This window comes from Myotis davidii, unplaced genomic scaffold (genome assembly GCF_000327345.1).
Source record: "Myotis davidii unplaced genomic scaffold, ASM32734v1 scaffold2314, whole genome shotgun sequence".
NCBI classification, from domain to species: domain Eukaryota; kingdom Metazoa; phylum Chordata; class Mammalia; order Chiroptera; family Vespertilionidae; genus Myotis; species Myotis davidii.
The window spans coordinates 274,980-288,677 of record NW_006285722.1 but is presented as its reverse complement, the minus strand read 5'-3'; the positions used below and the strand labels follow the sequence as shown (position 1 = coordinate 288,677).

Sequence of the window (13,698 nt, the reverse complement as noted above, 5' to 3'; positions counted from 1 at the left end):
TGCAGGAGGCAGCTGATCGATGTTTCTCTCTCATCGATGTTTCTGACTCTCTATCTCTCTCCTTTCCTCTCTGTGAAAAATCAATAAAATATATTAAAAAAAAAAAGAAACACTTTTCCAAAGAAGACATACAACCAAAGGACTTATATGCATGCATATTAGTATAACCAATGGACACGACACTGGGGTGGTGGGGGACACACACACACATATACATACAAAAACAAAACAAAAACAAAAATGGTCTATCAGGTCCTAGCTGGTTTGGCTCAGTGGATAGAACATCAGCCTGCAGACTGAAGGGTCCCAGGTTTGATTCTGGTCAAGGGCACATGCCTGGGTTGTGGGCTTGATCCCCAGTAGGGGGCGTGCAGTAGGCAGCCGGTCAATGATTCTCTCGCATCACTGATGTTTCTCTCTCCCTCTCCCTCTCCCTTCCTCTCTGAAATAAATAAAAATAAAAATAAAAATGGTCTATCAGCAAGAATAGCTTGGAGGTATGACTCATCTACCATAAATTCAACTCTTTAAAGTGTATAATTTAGTGTTTTTTCATGTATTCATGCAATTACCACTGCTAACTAATCCCAGAACATTTTCATCACCCCAAAAAGAAAACTCATACCTATTAGCAGTCAATGGGCTGCTTCCCACATATACACCCTGACCAGAGATTAAGCTGGCAACCTGGGCATGTCCTCTGGCCAGGAATCCATCAGCTACCTTTCAGTGCACAGAATGACCCTCAACCAACGGAACCACACTGGTCAGGGCACATATTTGCCTCTTCTAGATACTTCATATAAGTAGAGTAGTGCAACATGTGGATTTTTGTCCTGGGTTTAATCAAGGATTACTCATATTGTGGTGTGAATCAATACCTCATATTTTTATGACTGAATATTATATAGTATAGTTATACCACATTTTGTTTATTTATTGTCACTGGACAATGTTCTTATCCTGGGAGATACACACTGATGTATTTAGGGATGTAGAATTATGAGGTCTCAAATGGTTTAATTGAAAAGAAAAGGAAATATACACACATTCACATATATATAGAGAGATGGACAACAAGTATGGCAAGATGTTAACAATTGGTGAATTGAAGTGAAGGGACATATGGGTGTTCAATGTATTAATTCATTCAATGTACTTTATTGTAGGGTCAGAATTTTCGAAAGTAAAAAGTAAGACTTTTTTAAAATTAATTAAACTAAACAAATAAAGCTGAAACTTCTTTAATAGAATGTGTTTAATTTTCTCATTCCTTTTTCCTGCTCATTATAAGGACCTTTGTTCAAACTATAAATAGTTTCAGATGTTCGTGATATTTAAAGAGTTTTCACCCAATGAAAACTGGAAGTAAATGAATAATTGGGGTAGAATTAGAATTGGAGAGTCAAAGTTACTACCAATATAAGACTAGAGATCTTTGTTCTTTAGAAATGAATGAGATGTTTAACAGGCCAGTCATTAATGAAAGTTGTGTTAATTCAGAATCAAACCATGTTAACACTTACCCTAGCAAGGCGCCAATTATGCCACCAGCTACGAAACCAGGCAGACCTAAATTTATTCTAAAAAGGCTTCCTGTGACAGCTATTTAAACAAACACAGAAAACAAACGCAGAAAAACAGTATTATTAAGTCATCTTTAAGCACTAGAATTCTATTTTAAAATTATTTCTTCTATAAAAAGGACATAAATACCTATAGTAAGCTTTCTGACCCCAACATTAATATACTACTACAACCTAGACTTTCTGAGTTTAAAATGCCAATATAGCTAGCATCTCTTCTATTCTGCAGGTTCAAAGAAAGAAATGTTCCTTTACAAAACTAATTCCTCAATGTGTTCCATGGATCCAACCTCTTCTCATTTTGCTTCATTTTTGTCTACCTCCCCCTTAAAAATCTGTAATCTCTTCACTTCCACCTTTCATTTCTTCCTTCTTCAAGGAAAGCTTTCCCCAAATAAACAAAACCCCCTGCAGCTTATGCCTTCCCCTTTTCTGTACGGCCACGCTACACCTCTCAGGCAGGCCTGAAAACGTGCATCTGGCTTACCACGCCACCTGGTGGCTGCTGCACATGTACTGTTTCCTTCCTACTAAGATTGTACATCCAAAACAGTAATTCATTCTCCCCTTTTACTATGTACAACACAACTAATGGCATCTGAGGTGACAACATTTTTAAATATAACACTTGTGTCCTAGCAGGGCTAGCTTAGTGGGTAGAGCATCAGCCTGTGGACTGAAGGGTCCTGGGTTCAATTCTGGTCAAGGGCACATGCTCAGGTTGAGGCAGCTGATCATTGATTCTCTCTCATCATTGATGCTTCTATCTCTTTCTCCCTCTCCCTTCCTACCTAAAATCAATAAAGAAAAAGAAAGGAAGGAAGGAAGGAAGGAAAGAAAGAAAGAAAGAAAGAAAGAAAGAAAGAAAGAAAGAAAGAAAGAAAGAAAGAAAAGATAGATTAAGTAGGGGTAGAACAAAATTAGTTCGGGGGCAGGGGGGGAGAGATAGGTTCAAGAAGAGGGACCAGCCCTAGCCAGTTTGCCTCAGTGGATAGTGTTGGGCTGCAGACCAAGGGGTCCCAGGTTAAATTTTGGTCCAGGGCATGTACCTTGGTTGCAGGCTTCTCCCCAGCCAACGCCCTGGTCCGGGCGCATGCAGGAGGCACCAGTCAATGTGTTTCTCTCACATTGATGTTTCTCTCTGTCTTTCCCTCTCTCTTTCACTCTTCCTAAAAATCAATGGAAAAATATCCTTGGGTGAAGATTAGCAAAAAAAAAAAAAAAGAAGAAGAAGAAGAGGAGGGACCAATACAGGTAAAGCAAGAATATCCTGGGTTTAGGAAATCCAAGTAGATTCATAAGCCTGAAGCAAGAGTGGTGCATGGGGCCAGATCAAGAATCAACATTACAGCCAAACCGGTTTGGCTCAGTGGATGGAGCATCGGCCTGTGGACTGAAGGGTCCCAGGTTCAATTCCGGTCGGGAGCATGTGCCTTGGTTGCGGGCACATCCCCATTGGGGGATGTGCAGGAGGCAGCTGGTCAATGGTTCCATCTCATCGATGTTTCTAACTCTCTATCCCTCTCCCTTCCTCTCTGTAAAAAATCAATAAAATGTATTTAAAAAAAAAAAAGAATCAACATTACAGTGATGGGAAACTGCAAGCGAATCTCAACAGAAAAGTATTATGATCATATTCATATTTTAAAACTAAGAGAACAGAGGAGGTGGCTTGACAAGATTAGAAACAGGGAAAACCTAATAGTAGCAGTAGGAACAAGAGAAGGTGAGAGAGTGCATATATATTTAAGGAATATAAATGATTGGTGCATAGGAAGTTTGGAAAGAAATAAAGGGAAGAACCATCATTACTTGATTTCCACTTTTAGAATTTAACAGGGTAGACAACAGAGAATATAATAGAACCAAGAATGGAAGTGGGCGGAGGAAGATAAGAATTTGGTTTGAATATAAACATTTGAGCCTTCAGAACATGTAAAACTGTTCACAAGGTCAAAAAGGGCAAATCCTAGCTACTTCAATGCTATTAATGTCTATTTCTAATTTCATATTTAAAAATGTTTTCATTAAAATGTTAAGATCAGCCCTAGCCAGTTTGGCTCACTGGGTAGAGCAGTGGCCTGTGGACCAAAGGATCCAGGGTTCAATTCCAGTCAAGGGTAATGACCAGGTGTGGGCTTAATCCCCGATATGGGACGTGCAGGAGGCAGCCAATGATTCTCTCTCATCACTGATGTTTCTATCTCTCTCCCCCTTTCTCTTCCTTTCTGAAATAAATTAAAAAAAAACACATTTAAAAAATGTTAAGTTCAAAGTATATATACATGTGTTTGTCTGTGCATGTATGTATAGGACACATAGAGAGAGAGTATACTCAAAATAGAGCACAAATGATAGAGTAAATGGGCTAAAATATTAATAGCTGAATCTCTGTACTAAAGGGTACTGATCATGGTGTTCCTTGTATCATTTTTATTTTTGTAACTTTCTGTAACCTTGACATTATTTCCAAATTAAAAGAAAAAAATGTTATGTGCAATATATGCGGGTTTTTGTGAGAGAATGTACATAAGTTAGTGTCTGAGTATATATGGCAGGTAACTTCATCTACATTTCTGAAAATAATAGTTTAATACAGTAAGCCCTCCCTATCACGGTTCCACATCTATGGAGTCAATCAACTGCAGACTGAAAATATTCAGGGGGGGAAATCCTAGGAAATTCACAAAAGCAAAATTTGAGTTTGCCACACGCGGAGCACTATGTTGAATCCACGCGAATGAAGTGATGTGCAGGCATACCCTGTAGCCCACGTGTAAACACTGTGCCAGTTTACATAAGGGACTTGAATATTTTCAGATTTTGGTATTCACAGGAAGGGGGGAACCAGAGGGGAATAATGTCCTGGAATCAATCCCCCCAGATACCAAAGAATGGTTGTACTTTTGTTGTTGTTGTAATTATCTCAGAGGTATAGAGCTTTAAAATAAAATCCAAACTCTTGCCATGAAAAATCGGGCCCCTTTCTACTGTATCTCACCAATTTCATCTCAAGCCACTCTTACCCTCAAGCACCCTGCTTCTGAGAAACATTCCCTCTGCCTAGGCTACCCTTCTTCGTAAGTCTTGCTCCTTCCCATTCTTAAGGTTTTGGCTTAAATGTCACTTCCTCAGGAAGGCTTTCTCTGATCACTCTGTCCCTTAGATCCCACTGCCCCACCTATCTGGTACTTTCCATCCTAACCACCTGTTTTTCCCCATATACATTAGACTGTTACACTCCATGAAAGCTCAGACCTTATCTGCTTTGTTCACCAAGTGTACCAAGGATTAAGCCTAATACTCTCTATACTAGTACATTTTGCACGAATGTTGAATAAGCCAACTAAAGAATTCAGCAGCTGTGACTTAGGTCCTGACATATTTCCCAAACCATATTTGAGATTGAAAAACATAAACAAGAACAAACTTGTCTTACCTCCTGCGATGATAAAATGGCTTAGGGCATTTTTATCTCGGTATACACTTAGACCAGTGTTCACTGTGCTGGGGAGACGACAGAAAGAGGAAAACATAATTTGAAGCATAACCCATTTACCTTCTGGAATGCACCTTTCACTAAAGACATCTGTATTATTTCAGAAGAGCCTACTACACCCATCCCTGGTCCCAGTCTAGCCCTGACCTGTGTCTCAGACTGCTAATATAACACGGGCTTTAGGGGGACCTTCTGCTGAAGAAGGAATAAATTTGGGAATAAATAGTCACTTAAAAATAGAAGCGTGAGGAAGAGTTTTGCAGAGTTTCTCTTACTAAGAAACCTTGTATCTATTTTGATACAAGTTGGTTCACCTCCATTCATCAATGGGAAAACTACAACTGGACCAGTCTTCTACACAGATAACACTATTGGGGAAAAGGTATTATGAATCACTTTCATGTAGGTGTTCAGTTTTCATAATCCCACTTAAAAGATGTGCTGATAAAAGAATACCAAGACCCTGTGTCACAATTCAGAGAGAACTTACTTGAATATAGTCACAAACACTGCAGTTCTCCAGCTCCAGCGCCAACCGTATCGGATGAAGCCTCGCGTGGCAGCACGATGTGCAGATTGCTAAAGTTAATAAAAAGGCTGTGAGGTTCCAAGACACCTTGGTACTTTCCTTATTCTAAAACTGTGGTGGAGGAATGTCAGCTATGGATTAGGCAGGGACACCTAAACAGAAACAACAGAAAATCTGTAGAAATATCACTCATTCAGTATTGTAGCTTAAGCAAAAGTCCCAGGTGCATCCTATTCCATCAGGAGATAGAAAAGAAACTAAGAATTTGCCAGTGTCAACCAATTAATCCATTAATTAAATATCACTGAGAATTTACATAGCAAACACCACAACAGCTATAAAATCAGTATTAGATATGATTTATTTTTCCCCAAGAAATCTTGATGAGGCCCTGGCTGGGTAGCTCAGTTGGTTAGAGGATTGTACACACCAAGGTTGCAGTTCAGTCCCCGGTCAGGGCACATACAAGAATCAATCAATAAATGCATAAATAAGTGAAATAATGAATCGATGTTTCTCTTTCTCTCTCCCCCTGCCCCTTCCTCTGTCTGTAAAAATCAATAAACAATTTTTTTTTAAAGAAATCTTGGGGACAAGAAAAACATAAATAAAGAACTGAGTAAGTGGTACATTAAAGGGTAAGGATTAAAGTAATACATATGTGTAGGAAAGGAGCAGAGGAAGGAAAAAAACATAATTTACTGATCACATTCTATGTAAAAGTTGTGTTAACATATTACCTCATTTAATCTTTTTTTTAAAAAAATATATTTTTATTGATTTCAGAGAGGAAGGGAAAGGGAGAGATAAAAACATCAATGATGAGAGAATCACTGATTGGCTGCCTCCTGCATGCCCCCTACTGTTGATCAAGCCCTCAACCCAGGCACGTGCCCTTGACCAGAATCAAGCCCGGATGCTTCAGTCTACTGTAGGCTGACCCTCTATTCACTGAGCCAAATCAGCTAGAGCACCTCATTTAATCTTTACAACATTTTCTTCAGGCAGGTATTTTAATTTTAACTAAAGTATATAGAGGAAGTTTCTAACCAATAAGGAATAAAGTCAGAATTGGAAGGTAGGTTGTCTGTCTCCACAGTCCACTGTTACTAGACCAACATTAAAACAGATCTGGTATCTATCTATATAAAAGGCTAATATGCAGTGTCCCCACAGGAGTTCAACTGGGAGTTCTATCACTTGCTATGACGTGCAGTGACTACCAGGGGGCGGCGCGGAACAAAGGAAGGCCCTGGCCAGCAGCTGGCAGCCAGGGAAGGGAGGCCCTGGCTGGAAGCCAGAAGGCCCCAACCGGCCCTGATCGCCAGCCAGGCCAGGGGACCCTACCCATGCATGAATTTCATGCACTGAGCCTCTAGTAATATGTAATATTGTGAGAATAAATATTTCTGGATTTTTAGAGACTCTGAGAGAATCTCTGATTCCAAACTACTATATGATATTGGGCAAGTCAAAACCACTCTGAAGCTCCAGCTGGTTTGGCTCAATGGATAGAGCATCAGCCTGCAAACTGAAGGGTCCCAGGTTCGATTCCAGTCAAAGGCACATGCCCAGGTTGTGGGCTCGATCCCCAGTAGGGGGCATGCAGGAGGCAGCCAATCAATGATTCTCTCTCATCATTGATGTTTCTATCTCTTTCTTCTTCCTTCCTCTCTCTGAAATCAATAAATATATTTAAAAGAAAAAACTCTGAAAAGTATCTGTATGAATACATGGCTTTTAAAAAGTAGGTAGATATAGATGTATATAGGAATGTGTATATGAATATAAATATCACACACATGTCCTGTGTCTGCCTAGGACTTAGAAGCCATGACATCTCAGTAGCAATGACCATACTTAACACCAAATCTTGGTTTTTAAGTACCATTTTCCACTAAAAACAAATAACTAGAGGTCCTTGGTGAAATGGCTCATTCCAATTTTAAAAGTAAAGGAATAGTCAGGAGCACCTTGCTGTGCCAAGAAGTAAAGGGGTGCTCAAAGAATGATGGGGACATATCAAAAGGACACAGGGTCTAGCTTGAAGGGGTTCCAACTGTCCACATGTACGCCAATTTGGGTATTAAAATCAATGATAATTGATTATAAACCTACAGAATAAAATAAAAAACCAGGAGTCCACTCTAAATAAATTAAATAGAGAGATAAATAAATAGAGGGAAAATGAAAGCTCTTGCTGATAGTAGAATACTAACCAATAAATGTAGATGGGATGACAGAATTAGAAAATGGCCATTTGGCAACCGCCACAGCAATAACTGTTTTAACATAAGAATCATTATTGAATGCTAAAGCTAGAAGGTAGACATTTGATGAAAAATAGGATATTTGCATAGTCTCAAAGTATCTAATAAGTATTCTTAAGGTAACAGAGGGTAGTGGTTTTCAACCTTTTTCATTCCATGGCACACATAAACTAATTACTAAAATACTACAACACACCAAAATATGTATTATATTTGTTGCTGATCTGACAAAAAATAAAAAGGTATAATTTTTATTCATTCATATTGAATGACTTTATTGTTGTTGGCCGTTGTCATTTGTTTAATTTGACAACCTAAAGGAAAAGAGGTCAGTGCCCCTGACTAAGTAGTAAGGTATTGCATGTTTTAAAAATTCTTGCGGCACACAAGTTGATACAGGGGAAAAAACAGTAGTTTTGTGGTGGATAAACCTTGCAGAGATAATCTTAACCAAGTGTCTAAAGTAAACATCACCAGTAAAGGGACAAACAGGTATCATGGACTGTGATATATATTTCCTAAGAAGGATACAACATCAATTCAAGGGTATTCCTGTTAAAACACATAACCAGAATCTAATCATAAAAAAAAAATCAAACAAATCCAAATAGAGGGAAATTCTACAAAATATATAACTCACAATCTTCAAAAATGTCAAGGTCAAGAAATTCAAAGAAAGACAGAGAAACTTCCAGATTGAAGGGGACTAGAGAGGCATGACAGGCAAATTCAACATTTGAATCCAGTATTAGATCCTAGCCCAGAAAATCTTATTTATTTACTTACTTTTCAAATAGATGATATTAATGGGACAACTAGCAAAATTTACATAAAGTTTATAGATAATATATACTCTTATCAGTATAATTTTCTGATTTGCAAAATTATGTAAGAGATGTCCCTTTTTTCAGGAAATAATGTTGAAGTAGTCATCCTGTCTATAACTTACTCTCCAGCAGTTCACACACAAAAATAATAGTAGGCATTACCCAAAGAAAAAATGATAAAGAAAATAAGTGGTAAAATGTTAACATTTGGAGAATCTGCGTGAAAGGTATGTAGGAATTCTTTGTACTTTTTAAAGTTTATGTCTGACATTAATTTTTAAAAAAACAAAAACTCTCTGAAATACATATAACTTCCTCACTAGCACAACAGAATTGATACACAGACCTAACAAATGAGTTACTACCCTATAAGCTATAAAGTTATAAATGTTAATTACTGTTTTAGTGTGAAGTAGTGTACTCCATGGAGGATTTGTGAATAGGATAAATATGCCACAACTGAGCTTGATGATTTAGCAGATCAGAAATATTTTTCAGAAAATAGAGTTGTAGCCTGGGCCACTATGGCTCAGTTGGTTGGGTGTTGTCCCATGCACCAAAAGGTTGTTGTTTTGATTCCCAGTCAGGGCACATGCTTGGGTTATAGGATCAATCCCCAGTAGGGGGCGTGCAGAAGGCAGCCTCTAGATCAGTGATGGCAAACCTATGACACGCATGTCAGCGCGAACTCGGTTTTTGGTTTATTTTTCTTTGTTAAATGGCATTTAAATATATAAAATAAATATCAAAAATATAAGTCTTTGTTTTACTCTGGTTGCAAATATCAAAAAATTTCTATATGTGACACGGCACCAAAGTTAGGGTTTTTCAAAATGCTGACACGCAGAGCTCAAAAGGTTCGCCATCACTGCTCTAGATGTTCCGCATTCACGTTGATGTTTCAGTCTATCTCTCCTCTAAAAATCAATAAAAATATTTAAATTTTAAAAAAGAAAGAAAATAGAACTATTGTGGTGATCTCTTCCAAAGATAAGTGGTCTGCCAGGCCATGTGTATGCACGTTAGCACTAGTACTTCCATTGTTACTAAGGATAGACTTTGTTTCTTTCTTTTTTTTTTTTTAATATATTTTATTGATTTTTTACAGAGAGGAAGGGAGAGAGATAGAGAGTTAGAAACATCGATGAGAGAGAAACATCGATCAGCCGCCTCCTGCACACTCCCCCCTGGGGATGTGCCCGCAACCAAGGCACACGCCCCTGACCGGAACCGAACCCGGGACCTCTCAGTCCGCAGGCCGACACTCTATCCACTGAGCCAAACCGGCTTCGGCTAGACTTTGTTTCTTTACTCTGACATCCTTAACCCTCCCAACCTACCACCTAACTGAGTAAGTCTAAAGTGAATTGCTAAATTAGTGTGCCCTCAAATAAATTTAGAACACCAGTACCTACCACAGCATCAAACCGGTTATAATAAACTTCTGCTTGGCTCTGCTCAATGTAGCGTTGTTTAGCATGTACAAAAGCTGGTACTCCCCCATACACCCAGCCAATGATGCCTCCTGTAATGGCTGCCTTATAAATATTCTCAAGTTCCTTTGAATTTCTCTGCCGTTCACTAAAACATCAACAACAACAAAAGTTTGGGATTAGTTTATGCATACTGCTCTCCAAAAGATAGTATGATAAGAATTATCCCAAAGGCTAACACAACCACATTTTAAAGTATGGGCTGAACCAATTAAATCCTCTGATGCATTAAATACTGCAGTTATAAATAACTCAAATTTCAGCCAAAACTAATTTATGCTGTTAGAAATTAGGCTAGTGGTTGGTTACTCTTGGGAAGGTAGTGACTGAAAGGGGCACAAGGGGAGCTTCAGGGATGCTGGTAACAAGTCTCTTCATGTTGGGTTTATAAAAACCCACTGATCAATATACTTATATATTTTCTAGATGCATTTTATACTCCAATAAAACGGTTTTTGTGGAGTTTTTTAAAATATATTTTTACTGATTTCAGAAAAATGAGAGGGAGAGACAGAAACATCGATGACAGAGAATCATTGATTGGCTACCTCCTGCCACTGGGGATTGAGCCTGGGTTGCTGGAATTGAACTGTGACCTCCTGGGTCATAGTTTGATGCTCAACCACTGAGCCACTCTGGCCGGGCTAAAAACGTTTTTTTTAAAGGTGCTTTTACTTAATGACTATTACAACTCTATTATACCTTCTAGAAAGAGGAAGAATTTGAGTTGGATGTAAAGATCAATACTTCCTTTTTTTAATTTTAAGCTTTTAAAAATTACACACATATGGAATTTTAGGTTAATGTATGCAAGAATGAAACCTTAGATGTATAAGAAAAAAATTTTAAACCCTATCTTTTTTAATACTTCAGGTTTTATGACTGTTAAGTGACCCGCAGTCAGGTCACAGGCAATGTGAACCTTGGTTTCCTCATCCATGATGGAGGGGAGCATGAAAGTTACACTAGATTATCTTTCACATTTCTTTCAGCTCTAACATTCTGTGGTTTATAAAGCTGATCAAAATAACCCTGTTCTGTTATATACTGTATAGGCTCTATCACAAGAATCTCAAATATTGGAAGGACTGACGAATGAAAAAGGCTAACTCATCTTTAAAATAAATATGACGAGCCCTAGCTGGTTTGGAACAGTGGATAGAGCATCAGCCAGCAGACCAAAAGGTCCTGGGTTCGATTCCGATCAAAGGCACTCCAGGGCTCGTACCTTTGTTGCAGGCTCTTCCCCAGCCCGCCCCCAGTTGGGGCTCCTGCAAGAGGCAACCAATCAATGTGTTTCTCTCGCATCGATATTTCTCTCTGGCTTTCCCCTAACTCTTCCACTCTCCCTAAAAAAAAAATCAATGGAAAAATATCCTCAGGTGAAGATTAACAAAGAAACAAAAACAAATAAAAATGATGAGCCCAGCAGGAGTGGCTCAGTTGGTTGACTGTGTCATTGTATGCACTGAAAGGTTGCCAGTTCCAGTCAGGGCTCACAGGGAAGGCTACTGATCAGTGTGTGTGTGTGTGTGTGTGTGTGTGTGTGTGTGTGTCCCTTCATCTCTCTAAGCATGTCCTCGGGTGAGGATTAAACAACAACAAAAAGATGATAAAATCTAAACATAGTTATTAAATATAATTCTGCCAAATCCCTTGCCCCAACTATATACCTCTTAGCAACATAATAAAGCTTCAAAGTTAATTTAACCACTTGACAACACAGTGAAGTATTGTAAAAAAAACTTCATGAAAGGGCAAACTTTTCACCAATAACTGGTGAGTAAATTAAATGAATCAAAGAATGAATGAAAATAAGACACTGGGGGATAGGGGAGGCTAGGGGACTGTCTTGGGCGGGGGGAAAAAATGGACACATATGTAATACCCTTTGTAATAAAAAATAAAATTAAAAAAAAAGAATGAATGAAATATCTGGAGTTTTTCATTAAAAGTAACTCAATTCAAAGGATATCTTATTCTGAAACTTTATGTGTTAACCCAGCTGATATCTTTTATATGATGATGACACAAGTGGTGCTATTTTACACATTCCTTATGTGGCAGAATAAAAATTTTACAACTCTCCGCCTATCTCTCCAACTTCCACCTTTTGGCGGGGAGGGGAGCTACTGGTCATGAAACAGAGACGTTTGGGATCAAGTGAAATCCAAAAAAGAACAGTGGAGTGGGATCCTGCAGATATGGGTTCCAGGGTCAATTATGACACTAATTAGTTCGGTCCCGTTCTTCTAATCTGCAAAACCAGGGTATTACACTAAAACTATACTCCCTTAATATGCCTATAAGCTCTGACTTATGAGTCTTACCCTTATCGTTTGAAAGCCTTCCTGTCACCTACACAACTTCCAAATGGACATGACAGGATGCAAGCTCGGGGTGCAAATAGAGGAAGGAAGCCCAGATCCCATTTAAAAGCAAACCACACCACCCTGTGGTCCTCAGCCCCGGGATAACCCAAAGCTGCAGGACACTCTCTCCGCAGCCCCGCCCAGACCCCAAGCACTGTTACTCTTTGGCAAACAGCTCCCGGAGGCGGTCCCATCCAGACTCCAGGGGCTGGGGTCCTGGGACGTATGGAGACGGTAGCTTCTGGTCCTCCACAAGGACCTCCGGGTCGGCGGCTACAGAACTAGTGGCCACGGCCTCCGCAGCAAAGACTCGCGGGAAAGGACCCAGCGCCCAGAGGATGCTCCTCGGCGCCCGCGGCCGCTCCTCCATGGCCGTCCCCGAACCTGCGGACAGACACCAGCTTGGTGATCGGGGCGCTCGGCCTCTCGGGAACGCCGTGGGAGGACAGCCAGGGGAACTGCAAGAACGAGAGGGTGAACGCCCGTGCCCGGGTGCGAACTTCTCCACATCACGGGTCCTGACCATCGGACCCGGCTTCACTTTGGAGGTCCTTGGACACACGAGATAGGAAGTCCTGCCCCAACCAGGGCAAAGGCCAAGGGGCGGGGCGACGGCGACAGAACTTCCGGTCGGAGGCGGAACGGAACTCAAGAGTCCGGAAGTGAATTAGCGGCGAGTAGCCACGCTCAGCGCCTCTAGCCCCGCCTCCGGCCCCGCCCCCCAGGGCTACGAGGGTCACGCGTCCTCGGGTCTCCGGCTGGTTCCTGGCGGCAGATGTGGTCGCAGATTGGCATAATTTAACGTATTTAAACACCCAGAAAACCCACAGAGATGAATAGGAAAGTGCAATAGTCAATACAAGTGGAGCACGGAGAGAGGAATTTTGTGCAAAGACAAGCTCAACCCACCCTATCCCGGCAGGAGGAGCCTCCTGGGCTAGGTCCACAATACTCCTGCAAGTTCTGGTTTCCAGAAGGAGCGGAGGCATGGAAGAGAAGTCAGGTACGCTGAGATTGCAGAACACTGTTTTGAATAGTCAGCTTTGGGCAGTTCCTTACAAGATGATGCATGCTTCCCCCACCCCCCTACGACCCCCAATTAGTTCCTATACCTACTGCTTC

The 13,698-nt window shown here is 40.2% G+C and overlaps 1 protein-coding gene across 1 annotated transcript in view; it reads right to left on the bottom strand.

Annotated features, from left to right (window-relative positions):
- TIMMDC1 (translocase of inner mitochondrial membrane domain containing 1) overlaps positions 1-13,243 on the bottom strand; it is a 26,166-nt gene extending 12,923 nt beyond the window's left edge. The window contains exons 1-5 of the mRNA XM_006756433.2: positions 12,738-13,243; positions 10,127-10,292; positions 5,576-5,664; positions 5,026-5,093; positions 1,527-1,605 (exon numbers count right to left, since the gene is read on the bottom strand). Coding sequence (XP_006756496.1) covers positions 1,527-1,605; positions 5,026-5,093; positions 5,576-5,664; positions 10,127-10,292; positions 12,738-13,102 — 767 coding nt within the window. The 5' untranslated portion in view covers positions 13,103-13,243. The remainder of the gene's footprint in view (positions 1-1,526; positions 1,606-5,025; positions 5,094-5,575; positions 5,665-10,126; positions 10,293-12,737) is intronic.
- Between the last annotated feature and the right edge of the window lie 455 nt (positions 13,244-13,698).